Source organism: Anolis sagrei, chromosome Y, assembly GCF_037176765.1.
Source record: "Anolis sagrei isolate rAnoSag1 chromosome Y, rAnoSag1.mat, whole genome shotgun sequence".
NCBI classification, from domain to species: Eukaryota; Metazoa; Chordata; class Lepidosauria; order Squamata; family Dactyloidae; genus Anolis; species Anolis sagrei.
In genome coordinates, this window is record NC_090035.1 from 82,696,651 (window position 1) to 82,719,967 (window position 23,317).

The window sequence follows — 23,317 nt, forward strand, 5'->3', positions numbered from 1 at the left end:
ATCAATCAATCAATCAATCAATCAATCAATCAATCAAACATTCTACTATTGATCTATCTTCGGCTGCCTCTCACCAGGCTCATTTCCAGCGATTTGGCAGCTAAATCCCCCGAATCCTATTGTGCACACCCCTAGTTCTAACCCTCCACTGATATGTGACCCTAGGCTCTGAAGCCTCCAAATTTTGGAAAGCAGTCCATAACCTTTTGGAAAAAGGATGACCTTTGAGATCGTAACCTTTTGGAAAACCAGAATCTCCATAGCCTTTTGGAAACGTGACCTTTTGGGGATCAATTGGCATTCACACCATTTGGAACATCATAACCTTTTTGTAAAGTATGTGTCAGACTGTAGGATCTATATAGCAATATTACATAACCACTCACAAGCTGGTTCTGCTTTGAAATGGATATATTGCTTGTATCTCTGCAGCAAAGAAAGACACTACTGACTTTTCCCCACCACCACTTCCTTTTATACACCCTTCCTGCCCATCTCCCCCCTCTTCTCAGTTTCCTTATTGGAACTTGTTGCTTCACAAGTCCCAATACAAGGTTTCCAGCGCCCTTGGCTGGCTTCAAAATGTCACAGAGAGAGAATTGATTCAGCCAGGATGATTCAGTCAGGATGTCACGGAAGGAATTTGTGATGTCTTCATGCCGTCAGAAATTGACTCCTGACAGTATGATCTTCCTGAGAAGAGCTAAAAACTCGTTTGAGTGATTCTTCTCTTTAGTGGTAAATAAATATCCACTAGCATTCATGCAAGGCAATTTAGGTTTCTCAATTGTTAGACTGATATACCTAGATATCTCTTTGAACTGTCAGGAACAAAGATTATGCCAATGCACAAAATATATAGCAGATCTTCAGAAGTGTTATTTCAGTTGCCCCCAAAAAATATAGTCTCCTTTAAAACATCTCGGTTTAAATCATGCTCTCATGAGACAAAAATAAGTAGTCTTTGTTAAAGGTAACACTGCTGGTTTACTCACAAAATTCATGTGTTGTGATCATCAAGTTTGGCATGATCATCAAGTTTGCAGACGACACCAAATGAGGGATAGCCAAGACTCCAGAGGACAGGAGCAGCATTCAAAATGGTCTTGACGGATCAGAGAGATGATTGGCCAAAACTAACAAAATGAAGTTCAACGGGGACAAATGCAAGATACTCCACTTTGGCAGAAAAACGAAATGCAAAGAGACAGAATGGGGGACAATGTCTGGCTCTAGAGCAGGACATGTGAAAAAGATGTCCTCGTGGACAACAAGTTAAGCATGAGCCAGGAATGTGATGTGGTGGCAAAAAAAAGCCAACAGGATGTTGGCCTGCATCATGAGGAGCCTAGTGTCCAGATCTAGGGAAGTCATGCTCCCCATGCTCTATTCCGCTTTGGTTAGACCACTTTACCTGGAATATTGTGTCCAATTCTGGGCACCACAATTCAAGAGAGATATTGACAAGCTGGAATGTGTCCAGAGGAGGGTGACTAAAATGATCAAGGGTCTGGAGAACAAGCCCTATGAGGAGCGGCTTAAGGAGCTGGGCATGTTTAGCCTGAAGAAGAGAAGGCTGAGAGGAGATATGATAAGAGCCATGGATAAATATGTGAGAGGAAGCCACAGAGAGGAGGGAGAAAGCTTGTTTTCTGCAGACCTGGAGACTAAGACGCAATGGAAGAATGGCTTCAAACTACAAGAGAGGAGATTCCATCTGAACATGAGGAAGAACTTCCTGACTGTGAGAGCTGTTCAGCAGTGGAACTCTCTGCCCTGGAGTGTGGTGGAGGCTCCTTCTTTGGAAGCTTTTAAACAGAGGCTGGATGGCCATCTGTCAGGGGTGCTTTGAATGCAATATTCCTGCTTCTTGGCAGAATGGGGTTGGACTAGATGGCCCATGAGGTCTCTTCCAACTCTAGGATTCTATGGTTCTATGTATTCAGCGCACAGGTACATAACTTGTCAATCCAGCTAGAGATAGCTTTGAAGTAGTTTCTCTGTGCAGATAACGCAGGGCATCTTTCTTAGAATCAAAAAGCAACATGTTCCCATTCTGAGAGTCTAATGGAGTCTCTCCTCTAACACGGAGTCTCAGCTCTGAGCAATCTCAGATCTGATCATGCAGTCTGCAGCCCCTCCCACCTCAAACAACATAGAGTTAAGGAAAACTGCATGACAATTCCTCTGCTCTGCAAACCTATTTGTGTACCTTGGGCGATATATGCATCTCCTGGAGATGGAAACCCCTCACCTTTTCCATCCAGGAACAGACCCCTAAGTGGTACTGCTGCTGGTCACAACTGGAGCCAGCGTCCGAATTGCTGGGCGAGAAGAACCTAGAGGAAGGAGAAGACAAGGCGGTCAATTCTTGGAGCACTTTGATCTCCTTCATCCAGAAGGGAATGTCATGAAATATGATGCATGGTTTGAATGGGATTGTAGGGATGGTGTGTGGTTGGAAATTGGGAATCTGCAGGGATTGGGATGCTCTCAAAGAAATCCAAGGAGAAGAAAGCTTGCAGCTTGGAAGCAGTGCATTTGGGTCATCCTCCTCTCCTAAAGGGCCTGGTCTGGGGAATGCTGGGAGCTGTAGTACAGAAGAGAGTGTGGATATGCTATTGTGTGTTTTGTTTGCCAGGGGGAGTTGTTTTTGCACATGTGCTGCAGTGTCTTTTCCTTTTAGGGAAAGGACTCGGGGCAGCGTACATGAGGCTAAGCCCGTCAAATACAAAAACAACAGTACATCAACAAAGCAAACAAGCAAATAGAACTATATAAAAATATAACTAAACATGTAAGTAATAACACACAAGAGATTTCAGACACTATGACAGGGCCAGATGTAATAAGTTAAAAATTTAAAACACTGGGCATGTACAGAGTAGGGTATATCTAAACATGAGGATGATAGTCCTCCAAGGTCAGTGTCCTCGTGGTGGATCTGTAGGTGACTGTGGAGCCCTATTCTTGACCTTCATCTTCTCCCGCAGCGAGGACATTGGCTTCCAGGTGGAAGGAGGTCCCGGTTGGAGTTAGATTGATGTGCCTTCCTCTTGGCACCTTTCTCTCTTTTGCCCCCTCCATTCATGCCTCTTCAAATTCTGCAGCACTGCTGGTCACAGCTGACTTCCAGCTGGAGCGCTCAAGGGCCAGGGCTTCCCAGTTCTCAGTGTCTATGCCGGAGTTTTTAAGGTTGGCTTTGAGCCCATCTTTCAATCTCTTTTCCTGTCCTCCAACATTCCGTTTTCCGTTCTTGAGTTTGGAATAGAGCAACTGCTTTGGGAGACGGTGGTCAGGCATCCAAACGACATAGCCAGTCCAGCGGAGTTGATGGCGGAGGACCATCACTTCAATGCTGGTGGTCTTTGCTTCTTCCAGCATGCTGACCTTTGTCTGCCTGTCTTCCCAGGAGATTTGTATGATTTTTCAGAGGCAACACTGATGGAATCACTTCAGGAGGTGCATGTGACGTCTGTAGACAGTCCACGTCTCACAGGCGTATAGCTGGGTTGGGATGGGAATGGCTTTATAAACAAGCCCCTTGGTCTCCCTACGGATGTCCTCAAACACTCCCTGCTTCATTCGGAAGAATGCTGCACTCGCAGAGCTCAGGCAGTGTTGTATTTCAGTCTCAATGTTGACGTCTGTAGACAGTCCATGTCTCGCAGGCATAGAGCAGGGTTGGGAGGAGAATAGCTATATAAACAAGCACCTTGGTCTCTGTACAGATGTCCCGGTCCTCAAACACTCTCTACTTCATTCGGAAGAATGCTGCACTCACAGAGCTCAGGCGGTGTTGTATTTAAGTGTCAGTGTTGACTTCAATGTTGGCCTCCAGATAGACAGATTAGATAGAGATAGATAGGTAGATAGGTAGATACATAGACAGATCAGGAGGACTGCTGGAAGTTGCAGTACAAGATTAGGTAGAGAAGGAAGAAAGAGGAGAAAGAGGAAGGGAAAGAAAAATGGAGAAGGAAGGGAAGAGGAAGAAAAGGAAGGAAGGAGAAAGGAAAGAAAAAAAGGAAAGGAGAGGAAGAAAGAAGGAGAGAAAGAAGGGGGGAAGGTTGGCCACAGCAACGCATGGCAGGTACAACTAGCTGTGAATGAAATAAAAGAACCTTTTTAATTAATGTTTTTGAAAGTTTAAAAAGTAATCCTGATGATGGGTGTCAGTGTGTAATTCATGTATGATGTGTGTTTAAATGTGATTTTATGTGATAGGATTGTGATTGTAATAGAATTGTATTGCCAGGATGTAGTTTGACACAGAAGGGTTAAACAGCAAAAGTAACGAGCTGTGAGAATGTGACCCTGAGTTCTTGCTCTGTGCAAGATTAGGGAGTGCCAGAGATACACTTCCTTCTAGCTGCAGTTTGTATTAGTTTTTGGTTTGTGTTCTTCACATCTGTCCGCTGATGGTGTATGTTGTCTATTTTGAACTGCTTAAGTAAAACTGAAAACCTGCTGTTACCGGAGACTCCAGATTCCATTATTCTGAGCTTCTGCGATACTCTGCTAACGCTAACAATGGGAACTGGGACTGTTCAGCTCCCAGGGTTTTACTCACGTTTCACGATGAGAACTACCACGCCCAGGATGACTAAGGCCCCCAGGCACCCTAAGATAATGCCAGCCATGGTCGACCTGGAAAATCCCCGTCCTGCAAGGAGGAAAGCGCATGATGCATAGCACGGCACATTGCTCTCCACCCAGAGTGGTCTTTGCAAGGTTATTGGGGGCCTTGAGGAACTCAAGAGCAAAGGCAGAAGGGAGAGCTCCAGGGTAGAGTGGCCTCAAATGCTAGAGCAGGTGCTCTTGGATGGCCATGACCCAGTGCACGTGCAAAGTGCAAAGCATCCATACAAAACACACCCCAAAGGGCCACGCCACCCACCGAAATCCATGTTCTCTCTCAGCGCAATTGCCGCTTTGAAAGGAAACCAACCCGGCAAGGCCAGGCCAGAGGAAAGAGGAAAACAAGAGACTGAGACTTACCAGGTTGGGGAGGAGGTGGAACTGTCAAAAAAGAGAAAACAAATCTGTTGAAACATGGCACGCAAAGGTTATAAACACAGTCATATTGTGCAAAATGCTATAGATTGCACAAGTATGTTACAGAGAGCCATGTTGCACAAAAACGCTATATATATTTCAGGGACATGTTATGGAGAGCCATTCTGCACAAAAACGTTATGCCAGATTGCTCAAACATGTTACAGAGGCATGTTGTACAAAAGAAATTATAGACAGATTGCACAAACATGTTACAGAGGGTCACGTTGCACAAAATTGTTATAGACAGATTGCACAAACATGTTACAAAGAGTCATGTTGCACAAAATTGTTATACAAAAATTGCACAAACATGTTACAGAGGGTCATGTTGCACCAAATTGTTATAGAAAGATTGCACAAACATGTTGCAAAGGGTCACATTGCACAAAATTGTTATAGCCAGATTGCACAAACATGTTACAGAGGGTCATGTTGCACAAAATTGTTATAGACAGATTGCACAAACATGTTATGGAGAGCCATGCTGCACAAAATTGTTATAGCCAGATTGCTCAAACATGTTACAGAGGGTCATGTTGCAAAAAATTGTTATAGACAGATTGCACAAACATGTTACAGAGGGTCATGTTGCACAAAAACATAGAAAGGTTGCACAAACATGTTACAGAGGATCACATTGCACAAAAACGTTATAGCCAGATTGCACACACATATTCCAGACTGAGTCATGTTTCACAAGAACGTTATAGTCAGATTGCTCAGGCATGTTACAGACTGTGTCATGTTGCACAAAAATTATATCCAGATTGCACAAACGTGTTACAAAGAGACATGTTTCACAATACTACATTGCACTTAAAATGTTACCATGTTGCACAAAACATTATAGAGCCGTCCTATTGCTCGAAATCTTAATAGCATAACATTAGGGAGTCAGGTTGTCCAAAAATGTTATGGCCAGATTACACAAAAAAAATGTTGTATACGGATTGCACACACATGTTCCAGACTGAGTCATGTTGTACAAAAACATTATAGCCAGATTGCACACACATGTTCCAGACTGAGTCGTGTTGTACAAAAACATTATAGCCAGATTGCACACACATGTTCCAGACTGAGTCGTGTTGTAGAGAAACATTATAGACAGATTGCACACACATGTTCCAGACTGAGTCATGTTGCACAAAAACATTATAGTCAGATTGCACACACATGTTACAGACTGAGTCATGTTGCACAAAAACATTATAGACAGATTGCACACACATGTTCCAGACTGAGTCATGTTGCACAAAAATCATATCCAGATTGCACAAACATGTTACAGAGAGACATATTTCACAATACTACATTGCACTTAAAATGTTACCATGTTGAACAAAACATTATAGAGCCGTTCTATTGCTCAAAATCTTATTGGCATAACATTAGGGAGTCACGTTGTCCAAAAATGTTATGCCCAGATTACACAAAAAAATGTTATGGATGGAGTGTACACACATGTTACAGAGAGTCATGTTACATGGCACACAAAGGTTATAGACACCGTCATATTGTGCCAAAATGTTCTAGACAGGTTGCAAAAACATGTTGAAGGTGGTCATGTTTCACAACACTACATATTGCACATAAAATGTGACACAGAGCATTATAGTGAAATGGCAGGGAGAAGGTTTCAGGAAAAGAGACAAAGAGAGGTCCAGAGGTCTCAAAAGCACAGATTTTATTTCCAGCTGGGACCCTGGAGTGGACTACGTCCAAAAGCATCCAGAGCCCCGATATAGGCACTGACTGTACCTTTTGTAGCCTTCAAATGCAAGCAAAGAACATGCGTCTACATACATTGACCTCATTCACTACGTCACCTTAGCATCATACGAATATCAAATTCGACCTTCCAACATACAAAAGGCATGTCTCTGTGTCTTTCTAAAGACCAAGCATACAGCTTACATTCATCAATCAAGGGGCCTAACTTTGACCTGTCAGGAGGGAGAGGGGGGCTCCTTACTTAGAGCCTAGTTGTACCGGTCTGCTGCTCCTAGGACAGGCTTATCTCTCCCTTGGAATGTATAGATAACATGCCCCCCTCTTCAGCATTCTTTCTATACAGAGAGAACTTGATTTTTCTATACATTTCAATGCTTGCAAAGTGCATACAATTTATACATAAATAATAGGCTTGTTTGATCAAGAAAAAATTTGGTTCTAATCTCGCTTCGTTTCCAGGGGGCACCAGCGTTTCGAATTTCTGAGGACTTCCGAAATTTAAGATTTCAAAATTTCGAAATTTACGAAATTTCGTTAATTCCGAATCAATTCGTTAATGGCGGACGCGATTGCGCAATGCGCTAAAAACACCTCCAAACGGGACAGAGGGAACTTCTGAAATTCAGGATGAAATTAAAATACATTAAGTTAGTAAAAATACAAATTAAAATCACTTAAAATTAATTAAATAATAAAATAATATAATAATAAAATAATAAAATAAATAATAAAATAATAAAATAAAATAATAAAATAAGTAATAATATAATAAAATATCTCCAGGAGGAGGAGGATGGGGAGGAAAGGCAACGCTGGCACCTTTTCTCTCCTTCTTTCCCGTCTTAATAATTACGAAATAATTACGAAATAATTACGAAATAATTACGAAATAATTACGAAATAATTACGAAATAATTACGAAATAATTACGAAATAATTACGAAATAATTACGAAAATTTGGAAAAATTGTTTCGATTCTTAATTACTCTTCACACTATTCCTGCATGGCTCGATATCGGATCGTAAGCTGATTTACATACGAATTAATAACGACTTTAGAAACTAACGAACACGATCAAACAAGCCTAATAAATAAATATCTATTTTTCCAATATCTATTTTTCCAATATCTCCTCATCAATAGAGTGTCATACTGCTCAAAATCTTCTTGGCATAACATTAGGGAAGTTCTGTATCCCCAAAATGTTACAGGGTGCCATGTTTCACTGACTCGACATTCTAGGCCTATGGCACCAAGGGTTATGGAAGCCTACCGCTGATCACAAGCTCCACGGTCCCAAGCCTACTTCCAAAGGGGCTCTCTTGCAGGATGGTGTAGTTGGCAGTGTCGTTGACGTTTAAGTCTGTGATCTCAAGGGTGCAGTTGGCATTCAGGGTCTCTCGCCCGGTGTAGCTTGTCCTATTCCTAGACACCGGGCGCGGATAGAAGAAAAAGACAACGATGGTACTATTCCTGTCCGTTCCCCCTCGGAACCAGCGACAAGTCACCATGTCTCGAGGACTAGTGAGTGGGATGAGGCGGACGCTTCCTCCTTCCATCGGGTTCGGGGGATCCACCGTGATATTTGTCCGCTTATAGAAGGCTTCGGTCGAGAAGAAGCAAACACTCAGGACAAAGGCTGTCAAGAGAACAAGGGAAGGGGCGTCACTCCCCGCAAAGCATCCCTTGGAGGCAAAGGCAATGACACCCACACCTGGCTCATATCTCAAAGCAGCCCCTGGACCTCCAATGCAGCGGTTCTCAAAGTGTGCTCCATGGAGCCCTTGCTCCTACTACACTACTACTAATATTATTATTACAAAGGTTGGGTGGAGATTCTCAAAGTATGCTCCATGGAGGCCTTGCTCCTCCTACTACTACTACTACTATTATTACAAAAGCTGGGTGGCAGTTCTCAAAGTGTACTCCATGGAGCCCTTTCTCCTACTATTATTACTACTACTATTATTATTACAAAAGCAGGGTGGCGGTTCTCAAAGTATGCTCCATGGAGGCCTTGCTCCTCCTACTACTACTACTACTACTACTACTATTACAAAAGCTGGGTGGCGGTTCTCAAAGTGTGTTCCATGGAGCCCTTGCTCCTAGTACTACTACTACTATTATTGCAAAGGCTGGTGGTTCTCAAAGTGTACTCCATTGAGCCCTCATACTACTATTATTATTTTCAAAATGTACTCCATTGAGCCCTTGCTCTTCCTCCTACTACTATTACTACTACTTTTATTACAAAGGTGGGTGGCGGTTCTCAAAGTGTGCTCCATGGAGCCCTTGCTCCTACTACACTACTACTATTATTATTATTACAAAGGTTGGGTGGCGATTCTCAAAGTATGCTCCATGGAGCCCTTGCTCCTACTATTACTACTACTACTATTATTACAAAGGCTGTGTGGCAGTTCTCAAAGTGTGCTCCATGGAGCCCTTTCTCCTACTATTATTACTACTACTATTATTATTACAAAAGCGGGGGGGGGGCAGTTCTCAAAGTATGCTCCATGGAGGCCTTGCTCCTCCTCCTCCTACTACTACTACTACTACTATTACAAAAGCTGGGTGGCGGTTCTCAAAGTGTGTTCCATGGAGCCCTTGCTCCTAGTACTACTACTACTATTATTGCAAAGGCTGGTGGTTCTCAAAGTGTACTCCATTGAGCCCTCATACTACTATTATTATTTTCAAAATGCTCCATTGAGCCCTTGCTCTTCCTCCTACTACTATTACTACTACTTTTATTACAAAGGTGGGTGGCGGTTCTCAAAGTGTGCTCCATGGAGCCCTTGTTTCTACTATTATCACTACTACTATTCTTACAAAACTGGGTGATGGTTCTCAAAGTGTGCTCCATGGAGCCCTTGCTCCTCCTTCTACTACTACTACTACTACTACTATTACAAAGGCTGGGTGGCGGTTCTCAAAGTGTGCTCCATGGAGCCGTTGCTCCTACTATTATCACTACTACTATTACTACAAAAGCTGGGTGGCGGTTCTCAAAGTGTGCTCCATGGAGCCCTTGCTCCTACTATTATCACTACCACTGTTATTACAAAGGCTTGTGCTCGTTCTCAAAGTGTGCTCCATGGAGCCCTTGCTCCTCCTACTACTACTACTACTACTATCACAAAGGCTGGGTGGCGGTTCTCAAAACGTGCTCCATGGAGCCCTTGCTCCTCCTCCTCCTACTACTACTACTACTACTATCACAAAGGCTGGGTGGCAATTCTCAAAATGTGCTCCATGGAGCCCTTGCTCCTCCTACTCCTCCTCCTCCTACTATTACAAAGGCTGGATGGCGGTTCTCAAAGTGTGCTCCATGGATGCCTTACTTCTGCTACTACTACTACTACTACTACTACTACTCCAAATGGGTGGCCATCCAGCCATAGATATGACTGAGAAATGATAGATAGATAGATAGATAGATAGATAGATAGATAGATAGATAGATAGATGATAGAATTGTAGCTTGGGAAGGGATCTCTAAAGACCATCCAGTCCAACCTCTTCTTCCATAGAGGAAGACACCATCCAAGCCCTCCTAAAAGACAGCCATCCAGCCATAGAGATGATTGATTGAGAGATAGATAGACAGAATCCAAGATCGGGAAGGGATCTCTAAAGACCATCCAGTCCAACCTCTTCTGCCATAAAGACACTACCCAAGTCCTCCCAAAAAATGGCCATCCATGACTGAGGAACAGATAGATGTAGTCCAACCCTTCAGCCATAGAGGAAGACACCATCCAAGCCTTCCCGACAGATAGCCATCCAGTCATAGATACATCTCTAAAGGGATCTCTAAAGAACATCCAGTCCAAAGCCTGCGGCCATAAAGGAAGATATACACCATCCCATCTCTCCCAACTCGACCGTATGACTGAGAGACAAGCAGATAGATAGATAGATAGATAGATAGATAGATAGATAGATAGATAGATAGATAGATAGAGATAGAATAGTAGATTTGGCTCTGTAAAGACCTAATGTTGAGGTGGGACCCCTTTCCCTGCCTTTGAGTCCTGGCTCTCTGCCTGGACCTTCTCTCCCTTCCCTGTGAGAGCTCCTTCCTTCCTTCCTTCCTTCCTTCCTTCCTTCCTTCCTTCCTTCTTTCTTTCTTTCTTTCCTTCCCTTCTTTCCTCTTTCCTTCCCTCCTTCTTTCCTTCCTTTTTTCCTCCCTCCCTTCCCTCATTCCTTCCTCCCTTCTTTCCTTCCTTCCCTTCTTCTTTCTTTCTTTCTTTCTTTCTTTCTTTCTTTCTTTCTTTCCCTCGTTTCCTCTTTCCTTCCTTCTTTCCTTCCTTCCTCCCCATTCCTTCCTTCTCTCCTTCCTTCTTTTTTTCCTCCCTCCCTCCCTTCCTTCTTCCCTTTCTCTCTCCCTTTCTTTCTTTCTTTCTTACTTTCCTCCTTTCCTCTTTCTTTCCTTCCTTCTTGCTTTCCTTCCTCCCTCCCCCTTCCTTTCTTCCTCCTCCCTTTCTTCTTTCTTTCTTTCTTTCCTTCCCTCCTTTCCTCTTTCCTTCCCTCCTTCTTTCCTTCCTTTTTTCCTCCCTCCCTCCCTTCATTCCTTCCTTCTTTCCTTCCTTCCCTTCTTCTTTCTTTCTTTCTTTCTTTCCCTCGTTTCCTCTTTCCTTCCTTCTTTCCTTCCTTCCTTCTTTCCTTCCTTCCTCCCCATTCCTTTCTTCTCTCCTTCCTTCCTTTTTCCTCCCTCCCTCCTTCCCTTCCTTCCTTCTTCCCTTTCTCTCTCCCTTTCTTTCTTCCCTTCCTTCTTTCTTTCCTCCTTTCCTCTTTCTTTCCTTCCTTCTTGCTTTCCTTCCTTCCTCCCCCTTCCTTTCTTCCTCCCTCCCTTTCTTCTTTCTTTCTTTCTTTCTTTCCTTCCCTCCTTTCCTCTTTCCTTCCCTCCTTCTATCCTTCCTTTTTTCCTCCCTCCCCCATTCCTTCCTTCTTTCCTACCTTCCCTTCTTCTTTCTTTCTTTCCCTCGTTTCCTCTTTCCTTCCTTCCTTCCTTCCTTCCTTCCTTCCTCCCCATTCCTTCCTTCTCTCCTTCCTTCCTTTTTTCCTCCCTCCCTTCCTTCTTCCCTTTCTCTCTCCCTTTCTTTCTTTCTTTCTTTCTTTCTTCCCTCCTTTCCTCTTTATTTCCTTCCTCCCCCTTCCTTTCTTCCTCCCTCCCTTTCTTCTTTCTTTCTTTCTTTCTTTCCTTCCCTCCTTTCCTCTTTCCTTCCCTCCTTCTATCCTTCCTTTTTTCCTCCCTCCCTCCCTTTCCTTTATTCCATTTCTCTCTCCCCCTTTCTTTCTTTTTTTTCTTTCTTTCCTTTTTTCTTTCTTCCCTCCTTTCCTCTTTCCTTCCTTCCTTACTTCCTTCCCCCCTTCCTTATTTCCGTTCTTCCTCCCTCCCTTTCTTCCTTCTTTCCTTCATTCCTTCCTTCGCTCATTTCTTCTTTCCTTCGTTCGTTCGTTCCTCCCTTTCTCTCTCCACCTTTCCTTCCTTCCTTCCTTCCTTCCTTCCTTCCTTCCTTCCTTCCTTCCTTCCTCCCTCTCTCCCTCCCTTTCTTCCTTCTTTCCTTCATCCGTTCCTTCGCTCATTTCTACTTTCCTTCCTTCGTTCCTTCCTCCTTTTCTCTCTCCACCTTTCCTTCCTCCCTCCCTCCCCCTTCCTTCCTTCCTTCCTTCCTTCCTCCCTCCCTCCCTTCTCTCTTTCCTTCCCTCCTTCCCTCCCTCCCTTCTTCACCTGCCAGGAGCGTGGATGGCGACGGCCCCTTGTTCCCAAGGAGGGCCGCCATCCTGCTCCAACTGGGCTGCCCGGGGGTCTCCTGGCTGGGCTTTGGGGGTCTCTCCGTGCCCCTCCCTCCCTCCCCTCCCTCCCCTCCCCTCCCCTCCCTTTGCTTCCTCGGGAAAGAGGCGCGGGTCCCGTTGCGGCCGTCGCCGGGCGGGCATTGTGAGCTCAGCGGGTGCCAAGGGAGGGAGGGAGGGATGGAGACCCCAGGCCGCCCCTCACCACGCTTGACCTCTCCGGACACCCCCCCCCCCCCCCCCTTTAATTAATGACTTCCTTTGGTGTTTTTTATGGGTCCCAGCTTTGCGACAACGTCTCTCCTTCACTCTATTTCCATGTTGGTGTGTTAAATCTTTGTTTTCTTTCCAAATTCAGAGGCTTTGACCCCCCCCCCCCCCAGTACACTCGGATTATATGGTAGCCTAGGGTCAGATCCTGCAAGGAAGAAGACTCCAGCAAGACATGGAGCGAGAGTTGCCAGATGTTCAAGCTGGGTTTAGAAAAGGCAGAGGAACCAGAGACCAGATTGCCAATCTCCAGATGCTGGAGAATGGAGAAAGGCAAGAGGGAGTGTCAGAAAAACATCTACTTCTGCTTCATTGACTCTTCTAAATTAGCCTTTGACTGTGTGGGTCATCACAAATGGTGGCAAGTTCTTGGTGGGATGGGCATCCCAAGCCCCCTTCCCTCTCTCCTGAGGAATCTGTCCAAGGACCAAGGAGCCACAGTCAGGACTGACCACGGAACAGGAGACGGGTTCAAGATTGGGAAAGGCGTCCGGCAAGGCTGCATCCTCTCACCCAACCTTGTTAACGTGTATGCAGAACACATCATGCGAGGGTGTGCGGGGCTTGAGGAATGCAAAGCTGGGGTGAAAATGGCTGGAAGAAACATTCACAACCTCAGATATGCAGATGACACCACTCTGATGGCCGAAAGCGAGGAGGAGCTGAGGAGCCTTCTCACCAAGGTGGAAGAAGAGAGCGCAAAAGCCGGGTTGCAGCTCAACATCAAAAAAACCAAGATGATGGCAACAAGAATGATTGACAACTGGGAAATAGAGGGAGAAAACGTGGAGGCAGAGACAGGGTTTGTATTTCTAGGTGGGAAGATGAGTGCAGATGCAGACTGTGGCCAGGAAATCAGGAGACGCTTCCTTCTTGGGAGGAGAGCAAGGTCCAATCTCGATGAAATAGTGAAGAGTAGAGACATCAGACTGGCAACCAAGATCCATTGCCTAGTCCAAGCCATGGTCTTCCCTGGAGTCACATCTACGGATGTGAGAGCTGGACCTTAGGGAAGGCTGAGCCAAGGAAGAGAGATGCTTTTGAGCTTATTTATTTATTTATTTGTTGTGTCAGAACAACCAGTCTAACAGAACAAAGCAAACAAACAGAAAAATACACAACTTGTGAGTTTGGTAGTTGGTTAAATGTCCTTTGACCAGTATCTGGCCCCTTGGAGTGCCTCTGGTGTTGCTGCAAGAAGGTCCTCCATGGTGCATCATGTGGCAGGGCTCAGGGTGCATTGCAGCAGGTGGTCAGTGGTTGCTCTTCTCCACACTCACATGTCAAGGATTCCACTTTGTGGCCCCATTTCTTGAGGTTGGCTCTGCATCTCGTGGTGCCAGAGCGCAGTCTGTTCACCGCCTTCCAAGTCGCCCAGTCCTCTGTGTGCCCAGGAGGGAGTCTCTCATTGGGTATCAGCCATTGGTTGAGGTTCTGGGTTTGAGCTTGCCACTTTTGGACTCTCGCTTGCTGAGGTGTTCCAGCGAGTGTCTCTATAGAACTTAGAAAACTATTTCTAGATTTAAGTCATTGACATGCTGGCTGATACCCAAACAGGGGATGAGCTGGAGATGTCTCTGCCTTGGTCCTTTCACTCTTGGCTGCTCCTTCCCGGCGGATGTCAGGTGGTGCAATACCGGCTAAGCAGTGTAATTTCTCCAGTGGTGTAGGGCGCAGACACCCCGTGATAATGCGGCATGTCTCATTCAGAGCCACATCCACTGTTTTAGCGTGGTGAGATGTGTTCCGCACTGGGCATACAGACTCAGCAGCAGAGTAGCACAGCGCAAGGGCAGATGTCTTCACTGTATCTGAATTGAGATAAAAGAGTAAAGAGCAGAGACATCAGACTGGCAACCAAGATCCATTGCCTAGTCCAAGCCATGGTATTCCCCGTAGTCACCTACGGATGTGAGAGCTGGACCTGAGGGAAGGCTGAGCGAAGGAAGAGAGATGCTTTTGAGCTGTGGTGTTGGAGGAAAGTTCTGAGAGTGCCTTGGACTGCGAGAAGATCCAACCAGTCCATCCTCCAGGAAAGAAAGCCCGACTAAAGCTCATTGGAGGGAAGGAGACTAGAGACAAAGTTGAAGTCCTTTGGCCACATCATGAAAAGACAGGAAAGCCTAGAGAAGACAATTATGCTGGGGAAAGTGGAAGGAAAAAGGAAGAGGGGCCGACCAAGGGCAAGGTGGATGGATGGCATCCTTGAAGTGACTGGACTGACTTTGAAGGAGCTGGGGGTGGTGACGGCCAACAGGGAGCTCTGGCGTGGGCTGGTCCATGAGGTCACGAAGAGTCGGAGACGACTGAACGAATGAACAACCACTAGGCTCATATAATCCACTTCAAAGCAGATCACCTGAATGTTACATAGCAGTGTCCATGAGGCCTGAGGCTCCTCCTACACTGCCATAAAATCCAGATTATCCAAGACGATAATCCACATTCTCTGTTTTGATCTGGATTATAGAAGTCTACACTGCCAAATGCTCCTATCCCAACATGGGGCGCATCTACAGTGGAGGGGGGGGGGGGAAGTATTGAGTCAAATACCCATTGTACAAGAGGCTGGATGGCCATCTGTCAGGGGTGATTTGAACGCAATATTCCTGCTTCTTGGCAGAATGGGGTTAGACTGGATGGCCCATGAGGTCTCTTCCAACTCTAGGATTCTAGGATTCTAACTTCCTGACTGTGAGAGCTGTTCAGTAGTGGAACTCTCTGCCCTGGAGTGTGGTGGAGGCTCCTTCTTTGGAGGCTTGTAAACAGAGGGTGGATGGCCATCTGTCAGGGGTGTTTTGAACACAATATTCCTGCTTCTTGGCAGAATGGGGTTGGACTGGATGGCCCAAGAGGTCTCTTCCAACTCTAGGATTCTATGATTCTATCTGAACATGAGGAAGAACTTTCTGACTGTGAGAGCTGTTCAGCAGTGGAACTCTCTGCCCCGGAGTGTGGTGGAGGCTCCTTCTTTGGAAGCTTTTAAACAGAGGCTGGGTGGCCATCTGTCGGGGGTGCTTTGAATGCAATATTCCTGCTTCTTGGCAGAATGGGGTTGGACTGGATGATGGCCCAGGAGGTCTCTTCCAACTCTAGGATTCTAGGATTATATGACAGGAAAGGAAGGAGATTCCACCTGAACATGAGGAAGAACTTCCTGACTGTGAGAGCCGTTCAGCAGTGGAACTCTCTGCCCCGGAGTGTGGTGGAGGCTCCTTCTTTGGAAGCTTTGAAACAGAGGCTGGATGGCCATCTGTCGGGGGTGCTTTGAATGCAATATTCCTGCTTCTGGGCAGAATGGGGTTGGACTGGATGATGGCCCAAGAGGTCTCTTCCAACTCTAGGATTCTATGAGTCTAAGTTCTTCCACTGTCATGGTTGGTCCTGAGAAGGTCTGTTGATTGTTTTGCTTGCTTGCTTGCATGCTGAAAGTCGCTTCTGGTCACTTCTGGAGTGAGAGAATCAGCCGTCTACAAAGACGTTGTCTCCACCCCTCCATCCCTCGGCTCCCGCTGAGCTCACAATGCCCGCCCGGCGACGGCCGCAACGGGACCCGCGCCTCTTTCCCGAGGAAGCAAAGAGAAGGGAGGGGAGGGAGGGGAGGGAGGGGCACGGAGACACCCCCAAAGCCCATCCAGGAGACCCCCGGGCAGCCCAGTTGGAGCGGGATGGGGGGCCCTCCTCGGGAACAAGGGGCCGTCGCCATCCACGCTCCTGGCAGGTGAAGAAGGGAGGGAGGGAAGGAGGGAAGGAGGAAAGAAAAGAGAGAAGGGAGGGAGGGAGGAGGAAAGGAAGGAAGAAAGAAAGAAAGGGGGAGGGAGGGGGGGAGGGAGGGAGGGAGGGAGGAAGGGAGGAAGGAAGGAAGGAAAGGTGGAGAGAGAAAGGGAGGGAAGGAATGAAGGAAAGAGGGAAGAAAGGGAGGGAGGGAGGGAGGAAGAACGGAAATAAGGAAGGAAAGAAGGGGAAGGAAGTAAGGAAGGAAGGAAAGAAAGAGGAAAGGAGAGAAGAAAGAAAAAAAGGAAAGAAAGAAGAAAGAAAGGGGGAGAGAGAAATGGAAGAAAGAAGGAAGAAAGGGAGGGAGGAAGAAAGGAAGGAAGGAGAGGAGGAAGGAATGGGGAGAAAGGAAGGAAGGAAGGAAGGAAGGAAGGAAGGAAGGAAGGAAGGAAAGAGGAACGGAGGGAAAGAAAGGAAGGAAGAAAGAAAGAAAGAAAGAAAGAAAGGGGGAGGGAAGGAAGGAAAGAAGGAAGGAATGAAGGGAGGGAGGGAGGGAGGAAAAAAGGAAGGATAGAAGGAGGGAAGGAAAGAGGAAAGGAGGGAAGGAAAGAAAGAAAGAAAGAAATAAAGAAAGAAAGAGGAAAGGGAGGGAGGAAGAAAGGAAGGGGGAGGGAGGAAGGAAAGCAAGAAGGAAGGAAAGAGAGGAAAGGAGGAGAGAAAGAAAGAAGAAAGGGAAGAAAGAAAGAAAGAAAGAAAGAAAGAAAGAAAGAAAGAAAGAGAGAGAGAGAGAGAGAAAGGAAAGAAGGGAGGGAGGGAGGGAGGGAGGAAAAAAGGGAGGAAGGAGAGAGAAGGAAGGAAGGAAGGAAGGAAAGAAAGAAAGAAGAAGGAAAGGAAGGAGAGAAGGAAGGAAGGAATGAGGGAAGGGAGGGAGGAAAAAAGGAAGGAAAGAAGGAGGGAAGGGAAGAGGAAAGAAGGGAAGGAAAGAAAGAAAGAAAGAAAGAAAGAAAGAAAGAAAGAAAGAAGAAAGGGAGGAGGAAGAAAGGAAGGGGGAGGGAGGAAGGAAAGCAAGAAGGAAGGAAAGAAAGAGGAAAGGAGGAAAGTAAGAAAGAAAGAAAGGGAGAGAGAAAGGGAAGAAGGAAGGAAGGGAGGGAGGAAAAAAAGAAGGAAGGAGAGAAGGAAGGAATGGGGAGGAAGGAAGGAAAGAAGGAAGGAAGTAAAGAGGAAACGAGGGAAAGAAAGAAAGAAAGAAAGAAGAAGGGAAGGAAGGAAAGAAAGGAGGAAGGAATGAGGGAAGGGAGGGAGGAAAAAAGGAAGGAAAGAAGGAGGGAAGGAAAGAGGAAAGAAGGGAAGGAAAGAAGGAAGGAAGGAAGGAAGGAAGGAAGGAAGGAAGGAAGGAAGGAAGGAAGGAAGGGGCTCTCACAGGGAAGGGAGAGAAGGTCCAGGCAGAGAGCCAGGACTCAAAGGCAGGGAAAGGGGTCCCACCTCAACATTAGGTCTTTACAGAGCCAAATCTACTATTCTATCTCTATCTATCTATCTATCTATCTATCTATCTATCTATCTATCTATCTATCTATCTATCTATCTGCTTGTCTCTCAGTCATATCTATGGTTAGATGCCATGCGTTGGGAGGGATGGGATGATGTATATCTTCCTTTATGGCCGCAGGCTTTGGACTGGATGCTCTTTAGAGATCCTTTCCAAAGCTAGGAATCTCTCTGTCTGCCTATCTATCTCTCAATCATATCTATGGCTGGATGGCTATCTGTTGGGAGGGCTTGGATGGTGTCCACTGTCGTCCTTCATGGCAGATAGGTTGGACTGGATGGTTTTGGATCTAGGATTCTATCTTCTTCCTCTCTAAATTGTATCTATGGATGAATGGCTATCTGTCTGGAAGGGTTGGATGGTGTCTTCTTCTATGGCTGAAGGGTTGGACAACATCTATCTGTTCCTCAGTCATATCTATGACTGGATGGCCATTTTTTGGGAGGACTTGGGTAGTGTCTTTATGGCAGAAGAGGTTGGACTGGATGGTCTTTAGAGATCCCTTCCCGATCTTGGATTCTGTCTATCTATCTCTCAATCAATCATCTCTATGGCTGGATGGCTGTCTTTTAGGAGGGCTTGGATGGTGTCTTCCTCTATGGAAGAAGAGGTGGGACTGGATGGTCTTTAGAGATCGCTTCCCGATCTTGGATTCTGTCTATCTATCTCTCAATCAATCATCTCTATGGCTGGATGGCTGTCTTTTAGGAGGGCTTGGATGGTGTCTTCCTCTATGGAAGAAGGGGTTGGACTGGATGGTCTTTAGAGATCCCTTCCCAAGCTACAATTCTATCTATCTATCTATCTATCTATCTATCTATCTATCTATCTATCTATCTATCTATCATTTCTCAGTCATATCTATGGCTGGATGGCCACCCATTGGGAGTAGTAGTAGTAGTAGTAGCAGCAGAAGCAAGGCATCCATGGAGCACACTTTGAGAACCGCCACCCAGCCTTTGTAATAGTAGTAGTAGTAGTAGTAGGAGGAGGAGGAGGAGGAGGAGGAGCAAGGGCTCCGTGGAGCACATTTTGAGAACCGCCACCCAGTCTTTGTGATAGTAGTAGTAGTAGTAGTAGTAGGAAGAGGAGGATCAAGGGCTCCATGGAGCACACTTTGGGAACCACCACCCAGCCTTTGTAATACAGTGGTAGTGATAATAGTAAGAGCAAGGGCTCCATGGAGCACACTTTGAGAACCGCCACCCAGCTTTTGTAGTAATAGTAGTAGTGATAATAGTAGGAGCAACGGCTCCATGGAGCACACTTTGAGAACCGCCACCCAGCCTTTGTAATAGGAGGAGGAGGAGGAGGAGGAGCAAGGGCCCCATGGAGCACATTTTGAGAACCGCCACCCAGCCTTTGTGATAGTTGTAGTAGTAGGAGGAGGAGGAGCAAGGGCTCCATGGAGCACACTTTGAGAACCGCCACAAAGCTTTTGTAGTAATAGTAGTAGTGATAATAGTAGGAGCAATGGCTCCATGGAGCACACTTTGAGAACTGCCACCCAGCCTTTGTAATAGTAGTAGTAGTAGGAGGAGGAGGAGGAGGAGCAAGGGCTCCATGGAGCACACTTTGAGAACCACCACCCAGTTTTGTAAGAATAGTAGTAGTGATAATAGTAGGAACAAGGGCTCCATGGAGCACACTTTGAGAACCACCACCCACCTTTTTAATAAAAGTAGTAGTAATAGTAGTAGGAGGGGGAGCAAGGGCTCAATGGAGCACACTTTGAAAATAATAATAGTAGTAGGAGGGCTCAATGGAGTACACTTTGAGAACCACCAGCCTTTGCAATAATAGTAGTAGTAGTACTAGGAGCAAGGGCTCCATGGAGCACACTTTGAGAACTGCCACCCAGCCTTTGCAGTAATAGTAGTAGGAGGAGGAGCAAGGCCTCCATGGAGCATACTTTGAGAATTGCCACCCAGCCTTTGTAATAGTAGTAGGAGGAGGAGGAGCAAGGACTCCATGGAGCACACTTTGAGAACTGCCACCCTGCTTTTGTAATAATAATAATAGTAGTAGTAGTAATAGTAGGAGCAAGGGCTCCATGGAGCACACTTTGAGAACTGCCACCCTGCTTTTGTAATAATAATAATAGTAGTAGTAGTAATAGTAGGAGCAAGGACTCCATGGAGCACACTTTGAGAACTGCCACCCTGCTTTTGTAATAATAATAATAGTAGTAGTAGTAATAGTAGGAGCAAGGGCTCCATGGAGCACACTTTGAGAACCGCCACCCAGCTTTGCAATAATAATAGTAGTAGTAGTGTAGTAGGAGCAAGGGCTCCATGGAGCACACTTTGAGAACCGCCACCCAGCCTTTGCAATAATAGTAGTAGTCGTACTAGGAGCAAGGGCTCAATGGAGCACACTTTGAGAACCGCCACCCAACCTTTGTAATAATAATAGTAGTAGTAGTGTAGTAGGAGCAAGGGCTCCATGGAGCACACTTTGAGAACCGCCACCCAGCCTTTGCAATAATAGTAGTAGTCGTACTAGGAGCAAGGGCTCAATGGAGCACACGTTGAGAACCGCCACCCAACCTTTGTAATAATAATAGTAGTAGTAGTAGTACTAGGAGCAAGGGCTCCATGGAGCACATTTTGAGAACCGCTGCATTGGAGGTCCAGGGGCTGCTTTGAGATATGAGCCAGGTGTGGGTGTAACAGGTGTCTTTGCCTCCAAGGGATGCTTTGCGGGGAGTGACGCCCCTTCCCTTGCTCTCTCGACAGCCTTCATCCTGAGTGTTTGCTTCTTCTCGACCGAAGCCTTCATGAAGCGGACAAATATCACGGTGGATCCCCCGCACCCGATGGACGGAGGAAGCGTCCGCCTCATCCCACTCACTAGTCCTCGAGACATGGTGACTTGTCGCTGGTTCCGAGGGGGAACGGACGGGAATAGTACCATCGTTGTCTTTTTCTTCTATCCGCGCCCGGTGTCTAGGAATAGGACAAGCTACACCGGGCGAGAAACCCTGAATGCCAACTGCACCCTTGAGATCACAGACTTAAACGTCAACGACACTGCCAACTACACCATCCTGCAAGAGAGCCCCTTTGAAAGTCGGATGGGGACCGTGGAGCTTGTGATCAGCGGTAGGCTTCCATAACCCTTGGTGCCATAGGCCTAGAATGTCGAGTCAGTGAAACATGGCACCCTGTAACATTTTGGGGATACAGAACTTCCCTAATGTTATGCCAAGAAGATTTTGAGCAGTATGACACTCTGTTGATGAGGAGATATTGGAAAAATAGATATTGGAAAAATAGATATTTATTTATTAGGCTTGTTTGATCGTGTTCGTTAGTTTCTAAAGTCGTTATTAATTCGTATTTAAATCAGCTTACGATCCAGTATCGAGCCATGCAGGAATAGTGTGAAGAGTAATTAAGAATCGAAACAATTTTTCCAAATTTTCTTAATTATTTCGTAATTATTTCGTAATTATTTCGTAATTATTTCGTAATTATTTCGTAATTATTTCGTAATTATTTCGTAATTATTTCGTAATTATTTCGTAATTATTTCGTAATTATTTCGTAATTATTAAGACGGGAAAGAAGGAGAGAAAAGGTGCCAGCGTTGCCTTTCCTCCCCATCCTCCTCCTCCTGGAGATATTTTATTATATTATTACTTATTTTATTATTTTATTTTATTATTTTATTATTTTATTAATTTTAAGTGATTTTAATTTGTATTTTTACTAACTTAATGTATTTTAATTTCATCCTGAATTTCAGAAGTTCCCCCTGTCCCGTTTGGAGGTGTTTTTAGCGCATTGCGCAATCGCGTCCGCCATTAACGAATCGATTCGGAATTAACGAAATTTCGTAAATTTCGAAATTTTGAAATCTTAAATTTCGGAAGTCCTCAGAAATTCGAAACGCTGGTGCCCCCTGGAAACGAAGCGAGTTTAGAACCAAATTTTTTCTTGATCAAACAAGCCTATTATTTATGTATAAATTGTATGTACTTTACAAGCATTGAAATGTATAGAAAAATCAAGTTCTCTCTGTATAGAAAGAATGCTGAAGAGGGGGGCATGTTATCTATACATTCCAAGGGAGAGATAAGCCTGTCCTAGGAGCAGCAGACCGGTACAACTAGGCTCTAAGTAAGGAGCCCCCCTCTCCCTCCTGACAGGTCAAAGTTGGCCCCGTGATTGATGAATGTAAGCTGTATGCTTGCTCTTTAGAAAGACACAGAGACATGCCTTTTGTATGTTGGAAGGTCGAATTTGATATTCGTATGATGCTAAGGTGACGTAGTGAATGAGGTCAATGTATGTAGACGCATGTTCTTTGCTTACATTTGAAGGCTACAAGAGGCACAGTCAGTGCCTATATCGGGGCTCTGGATGTTTTTGGATGTAGTCCACTCCAGGGTCCCAGCTGGAAATAAAATCTGTGCTTTTGAGACCTCTGGACCTCTCTTTGTCTCTTCTCCTGAAACCTTCTCCCTGCCATTTCACTATAATGCTCTGTGTCACATTTTATGTGCAATATGTAGTGTTGTGAAACATGACCACCTTCAACATGTTTTTGCAACCTGTCTAGAACATTTTGGCACAATATGACGGTGTCTATAACCTTTGTGTGCCATGTAACATGACTCTCTGTAACATGTGTGTACACTCCATCCATAACATTTTTTTTGTGTATAATCTGGCCATAACATTTTTGGACAACGTGACTCCCTAATGTTATACCAATAAGATTTCGAACAATAGAACGGCTCTATAATGTTTTGTGTAACATGGTAACATTTTAAGTGCAATGTAGTATTGTGAAATATGTCTCTCTGTAACATGTTTGTGCAATCTGGATATAAGTTTTGTGCAACATGACTCAGTCTGGAAAATGTGTGTGCAATCTATAATGTTTTTGTGCAACATGACTCAGTCTGGAACATGTGTGTGCAATCTGTCTATAATGTTTTTGTATAACATGACTCAGTCTGGAACATGTGTGTGCAATCCGTCTATAATGTTTTTGTACAACATGACTCAGTTTGGAACATGAGTGTGCAATCCATCTATAACATTTTTTTGTGTAATCTGGCCATAACACTTTTGGACAACGTGACTCCCTAATGTTATGCCAATAAGATTTTGAGCAATAGAACAGCTCTGTAATGTTTTGTGCAACATGGTAACATTTTAAGTGCAATGTAGTA

The 23,317-nt window shown here is 45.2% G+C and overlaps 2 protein-coding genes across 2 annotated transcripts; one reads left to right on the forward strand and one right to left on the reverse strand.

Annotated features, from left to right (window-relative positions):
• Nucleotides 1-2,277: 2,277 nt before the first annotated feature.
• On the reverse strand, nt 2,278-12,589 carry LOC137095680 (carcinoembryonic antigen-related cell adhesion molecule 16-like). The gene is made up of 5 exons (XM_067462456.1): nt 12,538-12,589; nt 8,071-8,436; nt 5,002-5,022; nt 4,574-4,666; nt 2,278-2,339 (listed from the first exon to the last, which is right to left on the reverse strand). The coding sequence occupies exons 1-5, from the start codon at nt 12,587-12,589 to the stop codon at nt 2,278-2,280; spliced, it is 594 nt and encodes a 197-aa protein (XP_067318557.1).
• Nucleotides 12,590-14,559: 1,970 nt separating this feature from the next.
• On the forward strand, nt 14,560-21,257 carry LOC137095681 (carcinoembryonic antigen-related cell adhesion molecule 6-like). The gene is made up of 3 exons (XM_067462457.1): nt 14,560-14,603; nt 16,508-16,590; nt 20,871-21,257. Exons 1-3 carry the CDS (start codon nt 14,560-14,562, stop codon nt 21,248-21,250), a joined length of 507 nt encoding a protein of 168 aa, XP_067318558.1. The 3' UTR covers nt 21,251-21,257.
• The last annotated feature ends 2,060 nt before the right edge of the window (nt 21,258-23,317 follow it).